The sequence below is a fragment of the Aulonocara sp. 'chitande type north' Nkhata Bay genome, linkage group LG10 (assembly GCF_057382095.1).
Source record: "Aulonocara sp. 'chitande type north' Nkhata Bay isolate Kocher_YH1m ecotype deep benthic linkage group LG10, A_spYH_male_GT1.1, whole genome shotgun sequence".
In the NCBI taxonomy this organism is placed as follows: domain Eukaryota; kingdom Metazoa; phylum Chordata; class Actinopteri; order Cichliformes; family Cichlidae; genus Aulonocara; species Aulonocara sp. 'chitande type north' Nkhata Bay.
The window spans coordinates 7570852-7588258 of NC_141353.1; the positions used below are offsets into that span (position 1 = coordinate 7570852).

At 38.1% G+C, this 17407-nt stretch overlaps 1 protein-coding gene across 2 annotated transcripts in view; it reads right to left on the minus strand.

The window, feature by feature from the left end:
- Positions 1–17407, minus strand: part of alcama (activated leukocyte cell adhesion molecule a) — a 38241-nt gene that overhangs the window by 10360 nt on the left and 10474 nt on the right. For both annotated transcript variants that reach the window (XM_086307961.1, XM_086307958.1), the window contains exons 2-11: positions 11956–12062; positions 10812–11031; positions 9087–9151; positions 6841–6928; positions 6278–6448; positions 4309–4433; positions 3065–3197; positions 1444–1556; positions 921–1044; positions 407–531 (exon numbers count right to left, since the gene is read on the minus strand). In XM_086307961.1, coding sequence (XP_086164087.1) covers positions 407–531; positions 921–1044; positions 1444–1556; positions 3065–3197; positions 4309–4433; positions 6278–6448; positions 6841–6928; positions 9087–9151; positions 10812–11031; positions 11956–12062 — 1271 coding nt within the window. The remainder of the gene's footprint in view (positions 1–406; positions 532–920; positions 1045–1443; positions 1557–3064; positions 3198–4308; positions 4434–6277; positions 6449–6840; positions 6929–9086; positions 9152–10811; positions 11032–11955; positions 12063–17407) is intronic.

Below are 17407 nucleotides of genomic sequence, written 5' to 3' on the forward strand. Positions count from 1 at the left end.
TGAAGACACATTTTTTTGGACTGGCTTCTAGAACATGTTACTTGAACAATTTTTTGTTTGCTTTAATAGCCTCGAGTCATTGTTGTTCTTAGTTGTTTTTATTATCTTATTGTATTTTTCTTTCGATCTTATATTTTTATTGTATCATTGTCATGCATGTGCCTTATTTAGTTCCTTTTTAGTTTGTAAAGCACTTTGTGCAGCACAAGCTGTTGTAAATAAATCTGACAGTAAACCCATCGAGCAAAATCATTCTGGTAGGAGTTCATACAAGCTACTTTTCTATTCCTTTTATCTTACAGCTGCATAAACTGGAGCAGCCAGGGATCGACCCACCCTTTGATACTCTCTCCATTGTCTAACTGGACATGTGCTTAAGGTACTAAAACACGATGACAACACTTACCTTTATTGGGTTATTGACGCTCCACTGGAACTGGGGTTTTGGTACTCCTTCAGCTTCACAGGTTAGGACTGTGTCTTTGCCATCAGCAGCACGATATTTAGTAAGGTTGGTGATCCGAGGCTTTCCTGATACAAACACATTATTTTTCTTTTTTACATTATTATCTTTGGCATCAGACCATGCAACATAATTGAATTTACAAAATATTACAACATATAGTTTTTTTTTTTCAGACAACCAAACTAAACATTGTTGAGTTGTTATGCCCTTGTAAATCTTACAGTGAAGGTGCATCGGGTATAAAGCTCAAGAGAATTTATGAAAGAAGCCTCAAAGCTATAAGTTCAGTGACAATAACATCAACAGTAGACTGGGATCGAACCACCAACCCTCCATTTAGTAGGTGACCTGCTCTAATACCTGAGCTACAGCGACCCCAGTATTGTGTATTAAAATATGAAGCCAAGTGGTCCTGCCAAGTATCAATGTGTGTGAAGACTGCATTCTTCCTCACCTTCTATGACTAGTTGAAAGCTCTGACGTCGTGTCAGACCAGTCAGTGAAACTTCACAGATGTAGTCTCCAGCATCGGCAAAGGTCAAATTACTAAACTCTGGTCTCTTCACCATCTTTCCATTCTGCAAAGCAGCATCACATACAGTCAATGTTTTAATAATCTGGACCTTTAACTCTAATGTAAGTGAAACAGCAAAATATACATTTGCTTATCACCAAATTTGGTTAAGTTTTACTTATTCAGCTGCCTTTGCATGTGGCCCTACCAAGGACAGGTAATAGATATGTAAATCAGATGATATCAAATAGTTCTCTACTCTTTAGTCACTGCTCTTGTTCAAGGTCACAGGAATGTTAGCTTAAGTGGAAATTCAATATCATGAAGCTAACATGGAGTTTATACAGCCATATTACACAAAGACGCAGTTAGAAAATGTCTTCTTTTCTTGCAAACAATTTCATTTACTTTAATATTTTAAATGCCTCTTTTCTGAAAAACAATGTATTCACACAGTCCTTACCTTTTTCCATAACTCTTTAGCATCACCTGAGGTACTCTTCTCTATCTTCACAGACAGGGTTTCCCCAACGTTCTTCACAACCTCTCCAGTGGGACTCAGACTTAGGTCCAGGTCTGGCAACACATACAACAGAAAAAAAAGAGTCAAGTAAGTTCAATTCTGTTAATTTTTAAAAATGTATTTCTTTACTGTTTATTTATTATTTTATCACGGTATAGCACTTGTTGTTCTTTAGTGTGATAGCACAGTGTTTCATTCATTTTGGCCGTTTTAGGCCAAAGGAAAAAACTGCCATTGATTCAGTCTGTTGGCTCTCACTGCGGTAAAGTGTCATTTTCTGTTCCTGTTACCTGTTTTCTGAAAACTTATAGATGACGTCTATTTCACAGTGTAATCATCCTGTGCTATCCAAAGCACACTCTCTATTGATTCACCTTCTAATTATATTCATAGTATTCATTCACCGTGTCGCCATTTGCCAACTTTCTCTTAAGCATTCACATGATTGTTATCCTGCTGCACATTTTTGGCACTTAACTACTTCCACATACTTTGTGCTACAAAAAAAGTTCTGATACCAAAATGTTCAGCTTCCTCTGGTGAGGTGTGCTATTACTTTTTTTTGTAACTTTTAAACTTCTTATGATTTTTTTAAAAAAAATAAATCCTCTTCAAACCCACCCTACATTGAAACTTAACTACTTCAGCATACTTTGAGCTAGAGAAAAACGCAAAACTTTTAATGGGCCCCAAGACCTTTAACTTTTCAGGTATTACTCTGTGTTTTGATATCTTTTACGGTTTTCAAAAAGTAACAGTTTAAGTTTATGAAGAATTAGATTTTTCATTGAATGTTCCCACTACTGCATGTTGACATTACCAACTGTAAAGACTGAGGCTGGAGAGTAGTCTGAAAAATTGTTGTCCTCTTTCATCCAGTGTCATCCTCACTGAGATAAGATTTATGGTTCTCTCTAAGAAATGTCACCGAAGCGCAGCCTCCCCCATCCACCTTGCCCATAGAGGACAATGTTAAAACAGCACCTAAACTTCAGCTGTGGCTGTTTTTACACCTTGTCCAGCAGACAAGCTACTATAGCCCAAACTGCTGAAAAACTTAATTCTGGTTCTAAACCAGTTAGGGTTATGTCCACCGCCTAAAGCACCAACAACGGGCACGTGAGCATCAGAAATGGACAATGGAGCAAAGGAAGAAGGTGGCCAGATCTGATGATTCATATTTTCTTTTGCATCACATGGATGGCTGGGTGTGTGGGGTAATAATAGGATAATAATAATGATACAATAATAACACTAGAATAACATATTCATACTCATTCAGTGTAATTAATCAGTGATGATTAAGTATGTCTGTAGATTAAGCTAATTTGTACCTCTGAATATTTTAAATTTATGGATATTATTTTAGCTGGAAACATATTTAAAAAAAACACAACCCAAAAGCATCAGTAAACAAAGTGCCTTGTTATAAACAGGAATTAAAAAATGTTCACTCCAGGTGGGAAACATTATATTTTGTTTGTTCTGCCACAGTCATTTGTCCTTGGTCCTTTGTTATGTTATAGTATGCTTTAGCTCTGGTTATGTCATAAGTACTCACAACTAACAACAATGTTCTGGGAGGCCTCCACTTTCTCGTTGTCAACCAGTGAGCATTTGTATTCACCCGTATCCTTTCTGTTGATGGCAGTTACAGTGTAGTTGTCCGAATTTTCAACCAGCACTTTCGTGCCCTGGTGAAGAGCAGGAGTTAAGAGAAATACCATTAAAAAAAAAACAGACAAAAAGACAATAATAACTAGAAGTACCACATTCACTCACGGGGCACTTCATTAGTTGGACCTTGACAGTATCAGGTTGGACCACAGAAAAGCCTTAATCATCATAAAGGAATGGCCATAGTGTGCAAAAATACTTAACTAGGCTGTGGCATTTGAAAGATGCTCAATTTGCTATTAAGGGGCCAAAAGTGTACCAAGACAATATCCCCCTATTATGCCAACACAACTAGCCTGAACAGTTGATACTGTTCTGTTTCAAGGTTTGTAGTGTTGCACTTTCAGAAATGCTCTTTTGCATTGCACATTGGTTACAATAAGTGGTTATTTGAGTTTCTGTTGCCTTCAATCAGCTTGAAGCATTCTGGCCATCCTCTAACCTGTGGTATCAACATAGAATCTTCACACAGACATTTGCTGCTATTTGTTGCTCACTGTATACTTTCTCTTTTTTAGACCATCCTCTGTAAATTCTAGAGATGGCTTTGTGGGAAAATTACAGTGCTGCTGAACTACTTAGACCAGCCTTTTTGGCACCATCAAACGGCACATTCAAGGACACTTTTTAACCATCTTTCTTCCCCATGTTGACGCTCAGTTTAAACATGAGCAAGTCGTCTTGATCATAACTACATGCTTAAATACATTAGGTTGCTGCTGTAAAATTAGCTGATTAGTTATTAGTCTTAATAAGTAGCTGAACAGATGTGATAAAGTGGTCAGTGACTGCATATTAAGCATGCATTAAGTACAATATATGTCAACCAGTCAAGCTGGAGTTTACATTTATGTCTGTCAAGATTTTTATAACACCAGTAAAAACTCAACTAAATTTGAATTTATCAGGTGGGTAAATAATGTGGCATCATCAGTTATTACATGTGGTCAAAAAATGATCTAACCAAAACTCCACCTGAGATCATCACATTTTGGGAGGTCCTCTGACCACCAAAACCTGAAAATCTTGTGTTCTACGTGAACATAAGTGCCAAGTCTCTTTTGACCGTTTGGTGGATCAAGAAACATTTTTACTCATCTGCAAGATAAACAATGGGATCTGGCTCACCTTAATGTGAAAAAAGAAGGATCTAGGTGGAGGGTTGCCATCAGCAGTACACTTTAGTGTCACATTATCTCCTTCTATAATGGACGGCTGTGACATAATCTGGAGAGTAACCTGCTCCGATGGATCTGTAAATATGAAATATTATTCAAAGACACCTCCAACTGACGAATAGATAACTCTCAAACTGGCTCAACTCATTTAATTGGTATAAAATAAAATTATCATTATTATTATTATTATTATTATTATTATTATTATTATATGACTGATCAGTACTTTATCTACTGAGCGATAGGTATGAACTGAAAGCAATTCACAAATATAAAATTCTCCCATGATGTAGTCCCAGCAAGGACTTAATTATCCAACAACCCCCTTCCATCTAATCTAACATTCCAGTAACAGAAAAGACAGGAGAGGTGAGAAATGCAGTAATTAGGATTAATCTGTGGCTAAACTGAAAGTAAATTGAACATGGCAGCTATACACTGGTCAAAAGTTTTAGAAAACCCCATTTTTTCAATTTTTTAAATTTTTATTATGCAGTTTAATGTCTCATTGCACGCTGAAATGAAAGCATAGTAAAACTAAACAAATTCAGTGGAAAAAGAAATCATGGAATCAATTTATAGACCAAAATATATTCTAACTTTGGAGTCATAAAAGTAGCCACCTTTGGCACATATAACAGCTGAACAGACCAGTGGCATTCTTTCTACAATAGAATCAAATATTCTTCAGAAAGTTCTTTCCATATCTGTTGCAGACATTCCCATAAATGTGTGGCACTTGTAGGTTGCTGTGCTTTCACCCTTCTGTCCAGTTCATCCCAAACTAGCTTGATGGGGTTTAAGTCTGTAGACTGTGCTGGTCACTCCATGTTTTCAAGCTTACCATCTGGTTTGTTTTCCTGAGGTAGTTCTGGCATAGCTTGGACTTACGTTTTGGGTCATTATCTTGCTGTAGGATGAACCGCTGACCAACTAGGTGCATACCAGAGGGTATTTCATGGCACTGCATAATGCTGTGGTAGCTGTTTTAGTTCAGGGTGCCTCTCACTCTGTACAAGTCACTGAACCTGGATCCAGGAAAACAGCCCCAGACCATCACACTTCCTTCTCCATGTTTGACAGTTTGACAGTCCTTTCACCTATTCGAAGGCGTACAAAGATCCTGCATGATGAACCGAAGATTTTAAATTTTGATTCATCGGTCCATAATACCTTCTTCCAGTCTTCAGTAGTCCAATGGTGGTGTTTCATGGCCCAGGCAAGTCTCTTTGTCTTATTCTGATGTCTTAGCAATGGCTTTCTTGCTGTAACTCGTCCAGTCAAACCCACAGGTCGAAGTCTTCTCTTCACAGTTGAAACTGAGACTTGCTTACTACGACCACTATTACATTATATTATACTATTATATAACTATTATTTTAAATAATAAATAATGTATTTTTTTATCCTCTGGCAGTTCTCTACTTACCTTTTTTACCATTTTAAGCTATTCATTGGACTTAATCGCCTTGCATTGTGATAAATAACTGGAAAGAATTGGTGTTCTAAAACTTTTGTCTGGTAGTGTATATAATAAAAAAAAAATATTAAGACTGAAAACATCCCTGAAATGCAAAGAATTTTACATTTCCTCTTGTCAGATTTTAAAATTCACAGTTTGGTTTGCTGCAGTGAGAGAGCCCCTGTTCCACACCTTTGAAGGGAATCTCTTAAAAAACATGGTGCATGAGTTGAAGCATGCAGTTTTACACACTACGGAATTTCTTCCAAAATTTTCATTGGATCTTATCTAACAGCAATGAAAGCATTTTAGCCATTTATTTCCTAAAAACCTTAAGCATACAAGTATTAAAATTACTTTGTGGCAATGTAGCTCTATATGAGAAGATGGAAAAAACAGATTTCATATAGTTGTAGTACAGTGATACAGACAGATGTCAGCACTGCCTTCCACTCACAGTGAATGGGAAAAGGTTCCAGCTCAGTCTCCTGATTAATCAGTGTGTGTGTGGCTTCACAGGCAAAGATTGCATCAGCATCCTCTTTGGTGGCTGCATATTGGAGGGTGGAGAGCATGGTGGATAGGCCTGTGTCAGGATCCAGCTTCAAGTGGTTAGTGATCACAACAGCTGGAAAGGCAAGATGACAACCACACCAGACACATGTACATACCCACACAGACAGACAGACAGACAGACAGACAAACAGTCAAAGACACACAGATTTCGTCAGCTGTTACTATTCCAACATTGCTTTGATTTAGACAATGAAAGTCAAGGACTTTCCTATTAATCAGAATCAGAATATTTTATTAATCCCTATGGAAATTATGTAACATTTATGTAATAATTATAATGTATTACTGTGTTCCTTCTGACAAGTAAGCAATGAATTTTATCATATATCGTTTTAGCTATTCTCTTGAATAAATATGATGCCCTCTAGAGGGATATCTATGACAGCAACTTCCCCAGTGTAACTGGATAGTTTACAGGTGACCGTAAGGGAAGAAATGCATTACATTTTTGATCATCTTTCAAAAGTTGTCCATTTTTTCTCCACTTGATAGTGGCTGGAGGGTTTGCTTCTGCCACAACACATGTTCCAACCTAAAAATGAAAGAAAACAAAACATAAACAATTATACACCAACTTGCATTTTTGTCACACTTAAAGGTTTTAGATCATTAACATGCCACAGATATGTCATATGTCAAGTACAGCAATTTTAACAACTGCTGACATTTACTTGGACTCTCTGATTGACCTTTCTGACTTCTTAGGAGTGGATGTGATTCATCACACAGCCACTCCTGGGAAGATTCACCAGCGTTCTAGGTTTCCCCATTGTAAATAATAATCTCTGTGGTTTACTGGAGTCGCAAAGCCTTAGAAATGGCTTTGTAACCCTTTCCAAACTGATAAATGTTAATAACTTTGTTATCAGAGGTTTCTTTAGATTGAGATTGATCTTTTAATTTACTTAAATTTGTCAGAAAAGTTGTAAGTTGCTACTTAAGCGATTTCTTGATGCAACTGGTATGAAAAAAAAAATCAGGCCTGGGTATGACCAGTACAACTGAACTCAGCTTTTAAAAAACAAAACAAAAAAACTGTGGTTAATCGTAGTTTATTCATGATTTAATGAGGGCCGAGTGGCAGTTAGGTTTGGGTAGTGTTTCTCCCTTAGTAAATCACCATTTAAATATTTACTTGGTTCTTTAGAACACTACTTAAAGCATAAAAGACATTATTCCAAAATATATTTCCTTCCTACTGCTGCAATCATGGTGGTCGGAGCTAAAAGTAGAACATGGTTAAGTTCAAGAAAACATCTAACTTTTAACTACATAATTTCTAGAAGTTAAACGTTATCTAGATAAACAAAAATATCTGAGCTGCAGTGCCCCTTCCTCTTCAAGGACAAGTGGACCAAAGCTATACCAGCAAAATGCAGCATACATATACAACAGAAAGTGTGATTGTAGGGGCCAAGTTTTCCATTTTTTATTATTTTTCCATCAGCTTATTTTCCTTTCATTAGTCACATCTTATGTAACATACACATTCAATACTGCTTGGAATTTCTTTTTTCCCCTACTTCAGTTGTTTATACTATCTGCTATGAAAGTTTCCTCATCTCGGCTTAAAAACAATTACTACTTAATGCCTGCAGAATGGGGTGTTCATTGCAGGGTAGGTGCAGATGGTAGCATGAAACTTTGCACACCGATTTTGGTGTCTCATGTGTCGCACAACACAATCTTTGTGGTGTGTTGGCTAATTGTGCACATCTCGATTTTTTTAACCTTGCATGTTGTGCTGCGGCTTCCGCAGCTGGGCTGAAGACAGGAGTATACAATTGTTTCGGTTTTTACTACCATTTTAATGATAATACAGCACAGGAGCTCAGGAATATACAGATATGCAGAGGATTATGTTAAAACAGTTAAAACTGTTAAAACTTGCAAAAAAACCCAACCAAACAAACAAACAAATAAAAAAAACCACTCTACAAAGTCTTCGCTTCTAGTTTTGACTATAGTCCTCTTATACTAGCCCTTATGTAGCTGTATTGTCTAAGTCACGACAGCTATTGTTCAGGAGAATACGGCAGCTGCTTTCTGTGCAGTAACAGCGTGTATAAATACAAGTTTCTGTGAAACATGGTTTTGCAGAGGTGAGCGGAGCAGGCACATTCTGGCCTAGAGATAACCAAAGAAGCAAGTCACTTCAAATTGAAAAAAGAAATCTTATGAAAGGTCTCTGTTGTAAAGACAGACAATGTAATTTTACACATACAATGTTACAATGATGCCACTGGTTACTGTATAATATGCTTTAGATGTTATAAAGCTTCGTTTCAGCCTAGTATAAACCACAAAGACTTGTCTAAGCTGATACTATTTCATGTATAATGCTGAAGCAAGCTCTTAGTACTTTCACAAGTAAAAACCACATTGTGACAAAATTAGACGTGGCCTTCAGAAGGAGCAGTCACTGGACTGTCAACAACAAAACCTGCCTTCATTACAGTCACCTTCATGGCAAAACAGACATTGACTGACTTTTGTGATCTAATGAAAATGCTATAAGAACAAAGTCATGCTTTCTGCATTCTCCACCACTAAATCTCTCTCTCTCTCTCTCTCTCTCTCTCTCTCACCTAATACTGCATAACTAGATTTTGCAAACATTTCTGTATACACAATTCACGCTGCATCATGGAACAACCTGACACATCTGATGGACAAACACTGAGACTTACCGCTGTTAATTTGTCTTTCTGTAATAATTCACTTTTGTCCATAATCCGCACTGGTGATGGCTTCTCTGCAAACACAAAAGGACAAAATCAAGGTTTCGAATTAAATTCAAATTTTAGATTGCATCAAATTACAACAAAAGTTGCCGTAATATTGTAAAGTAAAGACCCTAAAATAATACAAAGAAACCCCAACAATCAGACGACCACTAATGAGCAAACACTTTGGTGACAACGGGAGGTAGTTTTTCCTTTTTCCTCAGCTCTTTTTGAGAGAGTGGCACGGTTGCCCTTCCGTTGGTCTTTCTTGGTCTCTTGTGCTCTGAGGGTCTCTGGATGTCTGGAGCCCGGATCTCCTCCATACCTGCTTCAGGAGGACAGGGCTATGGCTCCCCAAACCCTCTAGCAGATCATTACATGAAGGAACCTTTTGAATACAAACACGCTCATGCTCACAGGTGTACACACGGTTGCTCAAAGACACAAACTACACCCTTTTTGGCTCCTACCTCAAAGCACACTGTGCGCTGTCAATCTTACGTGCTGCACAATAATATTCAATATTTAGTATTTATTTTTATATTCACATAGATTATTGCAATGATGTTGTTTATTATATTGCTCTCTTTTGTTTTTGCTTGTTTTCTTTTTTTTCTTTCTCAACAGGTGATCCAGGTGATTGATATATGTATTTTTTGTCTGTTTGTTTTGCTGTTTTTTGCCCTTTATCACTGTTCCTCTTCCCCACTGTTTTTCTTTCCCTACCTCTCTTTCTTTCTCCCTTTCCTTTCCCCCAGCCATGTCTGTCACATGTGTAGCAGGTGGAAATAAAATAAAATAAACAATAGAAACAAAGGTGAATCAAATAGACCAATACGGCAAGGCTGGGATGGTCCATTTGGTAAAGTAAATCCGTTGGGCATCTTTCTTGGCCTTTAGACAATTCTGATGGCAAAAAAAAAAAACAAATGGGACAGGCGGGAAAAGACAACGGGAGGTAAAAACTCCCTTTTAACAGGCAGAACCAGGCTCAGGGAGGGACGGCTATCTCCCATGATTGGTTGGGAGTGAGGGGAGGAGGACAGGACAAAAGACATGCTGTGGAAGAGGGCAAGAGAATAATGAAAACTCCTTAATTAAATGCAGAGTGGTGCATGATGTGTCCAAAGGGGTGAGAGGACAAAAAAGCCCAGTTTATCATGGTAAGCCCCGAGAAGCCAGGTCTATTGCAGCATTACTAAAGGAGGACCTGTTCCAGCCTAACTATGTGCTTTATCGCTGAATCAGGCCACTTATCCAGGAATTTTAAGCCTGATTTAAAAAGTAGAGAGGGTGTCTGTCTCATAAATCCAAGCTGGGAGCTGATTCCCCAAAGAGGAGCCTGAAAGCTGAAGGCTCTGTCTCCCATTTCAGAACCACAAGTCTGACATTAATGGCCTGTATTTGTATAGCGCTTTTACTAGTCCCTAAGGACCCCAAAGCGCTTTACACAACCAGTCATCCACCCATTCACACACACATTCACACACTGGTGATGGGGAAGCTACATTGTAGCCACAGCCACCATGAATTAAAGTTGCAAAAAGATTAGAAATATTATTATGTCACACTTTTACCAAAAGCTCGCTTTGGTTTTTTGTTTTTGTTGTTTTTACAAAAATAAAGTTTAGACAGCCTTGGTGAATAAATAAGGGGAGGAGCAAAATTCAAGATTGTAGTTAAGCTTACTGTAAACAACAACAGAGACGGGATACTCCATGAGGTTGGCGTCTGACACCACCATGCAGGTGAAAGTCCTCTGGTCTTTGAGTGAGGCCTGGGTAATGAGCAGGCTGAAGTGCCTATTGATGCTGACCCGTTGAGCATAACCATCTGTGGCCTGAACTGTGGCCTGGTCACTGTGAGCCTGTTTGATTAACAGATCACCAGGTGTGCCATCATCTTTTTCCTAAAGTGTAAGGCAACAGAAGAATAAGACAAAGAAGACAGGGTTTGTCAAATCTGTACAAATCTTCATTCTTCAAGCGTATTTAAATAGACATGCACAAAAATAGAACAATTTTAAACAATGCATTTAAGCTTTCATTCAAGCATTCTCCAAGTAGAACGTACAAATGTATCACATATGTGCTAATTAGAATAGGTGTACACTGCTAACTCATAATGCAAAATTCAACAGGTCATCTTTGCCAGGTAATCTCTTTAATTACAGTGTGGATTAAGTGGAGCCATATTTATCTGACTTCTTTAAATAAGTCTTGAAGACACTAGCTGTAGATTTATGATGGACATAAGCCTAAAGTTTTGCCCTAGACATGACACTCTCTCATAGTTTTATTTTATTCATTCCCTTAAGCTGGGCATACACTGTGCAATTTGTCACACAACAACCGTGAAAAGAGTTGGATGGACATTGCTGCTCCATTGCAGCTGGCTGGTCAATGTTTTTCATTAGCAATTTAGCAAAGTTGATGGTGGTGGTGTGTGTCTGTGTGAGTGAAAGACAGAGAGGGAGAGAGAGAGAGACAGATTTTGTGTTATAAGCTTCATGTTATGGACGCACAGTGTGAGCACTCAGGTCGTGTTATGAAGGAAGGAAGGCTCAGAGTTTAGTGAGTGGGTGTGCTGGGATGTGCTAAAAGGTGGGCCTTCACAACAGGTCGCATCAGAGCACCGGGCTGTATAGTGTGAGACCATGCATTGTGACCTACGAACTTCTAATCCCTGTGATTCAATCCTACTGTTTGAGCAGAAGCTGCATAATGCGACTGAAAAAAAATTGCACAGTGTATGCCCAGCTTTAGACTGGATGGTGATATTCACACAGCTGATTGCTTACTTCACAAGTAACTCAATGTCAGTGTGTACTTACATATTTCCACTTGATGAACATCAGATCTTTCGGTGGTGGAGCTCCACCATTGCATGGCATAACAATGGTTTCTCCATACAAAGTAGTCAAGTTTGCTGTTCCCTTTACTGCATAACAAAAGACCACAAATTGTTAGAATAAATAAACATATAAAGTGCTACCATCTATCATTTAACTGGAAAAAAAAACGTACACAGGTATTTTTGAAAACGGAGATTTTCCGTTTCCGTTTTAAAAAATAATCCCGTCCACACGTAAACGCAGAAATGGTGGCAATATATTTCTAATCATGTAGAAATGTTGGCCAATCAGAAGTCTAGAAGCCTCAGTGGGAAATAGTAAACAAGGATGGGGCATAGAAGCAGAACCGAGTCGTATGTGTGGAGGGACAGTAACTGTGTGTGTATATGTAAGCATTTAAACGCTGCAGAGAGTACAATTAACAGTAACAGTATTGTAGAAATTCATTTCACCGAAACAATAACGTGGCGCACAGTATTACGTCAAAAAAGGCGCACACCCTTGACGCTGCATTTTCTGCGTTTTCTCCGTTTTTCTTGTCCACACGGAAATGCAAAAACTGAGTTTTCAAAAATATCCACCCTGGCCGGAGGTTTTAAAAATCTCAGTTTTCAGTGACCGAAAACGCCGTTTACATGTGGACGAAAGGTGAAAACACATAGAAAAATCTACGTTTTCAAAAATACCCGGGTACGTGTGGACGTAGCCTCAGTAACATGTGTACAGCAACAGCTGGCATTTTGAGTACTGCTTGTTTGCACCCTGATTAGCCAAACCTGGGTACATGAACATATCCATGTAGCTCTTCTCCCCTGACTCAATCAATCCTTGTGTACATCAAACCCACTTCCAACTGCTGAGATCTTAAGAAACCCAGCAACGAAAATAATCATTAATGTACCAGTGGGTCAGTGAGCAGCTCCTCCCAACTATAACTGTCTTAAAATGCCTGGGTGTTAATAAGTGAGTCAAACTATAGCACAATATCCTGTCACTCCAAATGTGATGTGTGATACCATACATCACAACGATCATGTGTAATGTCAAAGAAGTAAGAAAATTGGTGGAAAAAGATGGATGGACAGTTAAAACAATATTGCTTGTTTCCCTGTCCAGTTTCTTGTCACTGAATTCTGCATTTCTACAAAAAATATATATTAACTGTTAAAAACAAAGCATGTTGAAAAACTGTGAGTACAAACACTCGAATATTACTGAGTGAAATTAGCCAAAAATATAGAAAGTGAGAATGGTAAGAGACAGGCTAACAACATACAATGAAATTTTTTATTTTTTATTATGATGAAAATGTTAATGTAGCCTTGGCTATTTGTTAAGGTTTGAAGTGACTTTGTGGAGTTATTGTTCAGAATTTCACCCTGCTCAGTAGCGAGTAAAAAAAAAAAAACCCCAACAACTTTGTTTAGTATAGTTTTTGTGTAACTGTATAAGTTTGTTCTATAGATGTTGAATGTAGCTTTGTTTAAAGTTATACTATATGTGTAAAATTTATTTTGGCTCTAAGCAAGTTGCTGTTTGAGTTCTTTATAAAGTGCAGATGTTGCCGATCCGTGGAACCAGCACCTCAATACAGAGATGTGAGATATAACGAAATATATCAGATGATGATATCAAAACATCTATTGTTTATTTTGTGCTGTCGCAAAAGACACGGTTTACTGTAATATGTTTTCATTGACTTAGATGACAGTTTGCAATAATCACCACGGTACAGCAGAAGAACCAGGCAAAACAAATTGAGGAGCTCGTTCCTAAACGAGGGCCTACCTCTGTGGCGTGGACGTGATTCAGTTATGAAAAGTGTGACATGGAGGAGAAAACTGCACAAATTATACAAGAAAATGGTCCCCACCACAGACACAAACACAACAAACCTTCTTTGCAAGAATCACATTAAAGAGTACAGAGAGAGTTTATGAATCAAAGGCAAATATGAGCCAGGTCCTCATAATAAACCTCAGACTCAAACATTAGAACAGGCTTTTCCCTGTGGTACGCCATGTAATAAAGACTCAGAAAAATAATAATGTCTATTACAAGTTACATCTATAAATATATGGTTTCATGCAATGGCAAAAAAAATTGCCATTGCATTTTTTGCCATTGTATCCAATCACTGGATGATTGTGTGAGTCATCCAGTGTGTGTCACTACTGGATAACACCATGTAAGGTCCATATTAGTTAATCTAATCTAAATGTAAAAAAAAGAAACTTTTGATGTGGTAATGATATAAACTATTCACTAAATTTGTAGGAATTGCACTATATAATTTTGGTCATATCGTGTAGTCCTACAAAACAGGAAGTGTAGATGGTCTCTCTGTTTAAAACACCCAGTCCAATCCAGTCCAGGGGACTTGCCTTGTTTGTTGCCTCGATCCTCTGGTTGTCTACATTGATTTAAAAAAAATAGGAGCCCCAAGTAGTCTTGCACTTCAGGTATTTACAGCTCCAGTCACTACTGACACGCTCCAGAGAATGTGTGCAATACACTGAATACCAGATAAAGTTGTCACTGACAATGGGCCCAAGTTCTCAAATTAGGTTTTCCGATTAGACTCCGGCACATCTGCAATAAACAAAGCATTTGCTAGAAACTCTGACTACATCTTACACAACCACAGCAGAGTTGGTGATAGGAAGACATTGAAGGCAATGAAAATTTCTCTGATGCAAACTTGATATATAAGTGACTATGTTCAATCTAACTCTTGCAACTTCCAAATCTCAATACTCTTTAAGGTCTTGGACTTAGGGGTGAGCGATATATTGAATATACTGTATCACAAGTTTTTCCATATATGATGGCTAAAATGGCTTTACCGTAACCATCTGCATGCAATTCACTGTGAGTGTCTTTTCTCCCAAACTCTGCGAATGCATCATTAATTTCCCCCTCCCAAATAGAACATTTTCTACCTGGTACACCGTGGTGAATTTTTGCTTCATGTCCTTTTATGTTGCTGTGATCGTTTGCTGGTAAAGGTCTAGTGTTGATAACAGGAAGAAACATACTGTTGACAGTACAGTCGTTTGTAAAAAACAAAACAAAACACTGAGGGATCGATTTGAATGACTGATTGGCTAAAAATAACATTTGTTTTTGGAGGTTATTTAAACATATTGTGATATATGTCATGTATCGTGATGTAGGCAAAAAATATTGTGATATTAGATTTTCCTCAACTTGGAATGTGAATACCACAGGCTGCAGTGTTCAGAGCAGCGCGAATCCAAGCCCAAGCCTTTGATTTCAAAATTAAAAACAAACAAAACACATTTCTATTTATCTGGAAGAAAAAAAAAATACCATCCGTTTTATAAAAGCACTAATTTCCTTGCTTTTAAAAACCTAAAATGTGACATATCCCTCTGTCTTTCGGAAGACCATATATAAAATCAAAGTTAAAATTATATAGATTTCTCGATCAACTTCATGCTGGCCCATGGTTAATCCTAGATGTGATGCCCTAGAGAAGCACAGAGGGATGGAAAGGCAAGTGCCCTTGGGAATTAAGGCTAATTAATTCTATATGGGAAAATGGCCTTGTGTAGACTCAGCAGACTGTTGAGGCACCAGCATGTCTGGAGAGAAACAGAATATCCTCTTGTTCAAAATGCCTTTCATTATTTACAATTCATGTAATTAGACAAAAAATAATGCCCAGTACAAGAACTTGTTTTCTGAGGTCCGAAACATGTCCAACAGGCAAGTAAACCAATTAAAAACTAAGACAATGTGACCTGCAGATGTCCTTCCTCCTTATACATGTTAGTGTGCTTATCACAAGGCACCAGTGGTGGACCTGGCAATTCTAGTTTTCTAAGCAATGCTGAGCAATGCTGGGCAGTGAACACAGGGCCCACTAGAGGACTTTGGGTCTTCGTGCCACCATGATGAAGTCTGTGACTATTTGGTCATTGACATTCACAACTGCTGCCTTGTTCTTCCCATGTCGATACTGAACTTTTACTTTTGTGGTTCCTAAATTATGGAGGAGTTCCAGCACATAATCTGGTCCCTTTAAACCCCCCACCCCACCCACCGACCGACCAACATTAGTACCAGAGTTAGCTTCTAGTCAATGTTAATCGGTTTTCGGTGGGGTTTTTTTGAAATTGTCTTTTCTCCATGTTTTATTATTACATGGTCTGAAAGGTGCAGCCTGAGATGTGGTCTAAAGTCTTCCCTCCAATGTTTTACCAATCGTGTTAACATTCTGTTTTTACCACATGCAATAAAAGTGTTTCCTGCCTGGGCCCAGCAGCCTTTGCCTCTGAGCCAGAGGTCCACATAAAACAAGTGGAAATTCTAACAGTCTGATAATAAATTGTGAAAACTTATAATTTGAGCATATTTGCCTTTTCTTGTGAGAACAAAACAACAACAATAGCAACTTTTAAGGTAAACATCACATAGTACTTCACAACAAAATACACCAAAGTTAACCAAACACAAGGCCAAAAAGATTCATTTTTAGCCGTATTTTAAAAGAGACCACTGAGACCACATATTTCAGAGGTAGACCCTTCCAGAGTTGCACAAGCACTGTCTACTTTAGTTTTCAGCTTTGTATGATGCACAGCCAGCAGGCCTCAACTACATGGCCTCAGGGGCATGTTAGGGACATAAAGATTTCAAAGTTTATTGATATAAGTTTGTGCTTGTCCATGAAGAACTCTAAAAGCCAGAATGTTGAAATGGACTCTAAATTTAATGGGGATCCAATGCAGGTGGGTCAGTAACAGCGTGACCTCAGTACTTGGAAGACTTTGTCAGCACCCTTGCAGCATCATTCTAAACAACTTACAGATGTTCCAAGGAGTTTTTACTTAGACAAGCGACCAGTGATTTAAGGTAATCTAAACATAATGAAATAAATGCATGCAGGGGTAGGCAACCTTTCTGATGATGAGTGGCATCTAAAATTTCCTCAGAAGTGAATGTGCCATATAATTGCATTAGCAATAAATTGAATAATGCTCTATATTAACAGTTACACACTACATAGAACAACTTTACAGAATTATATTTGTTCACAGATGTTGGCAGCTACAGTGGGGCAAAAAAGTATTTAGTCAGCCACCGATTGTGCAAGTTCCCCCACTTAAAATGATGACAGAGGTCAGTAATTTCCACCAGAGGTACACTTCAACTGTGAGAGACAGAATGTGAAAAAAAAAAAGTATTTGGTCACCTCAAACAAGGAAAATCTCTGGCTCTCACAGACCTGTAACGTCTTCTGTAAGAAGCTTTTCTGTCCCCCACTCGTTACCTGTATGAATGGCACCTGTTTGAACTCATCATCTGTATAAAAGACACCTGTCCACAGCCTCAAACAGTCAGACTCCAAACTCCGCCATGGCCAAGACCAAAGAGCTTTCGAAGGACACCAGGAAAAGTATTG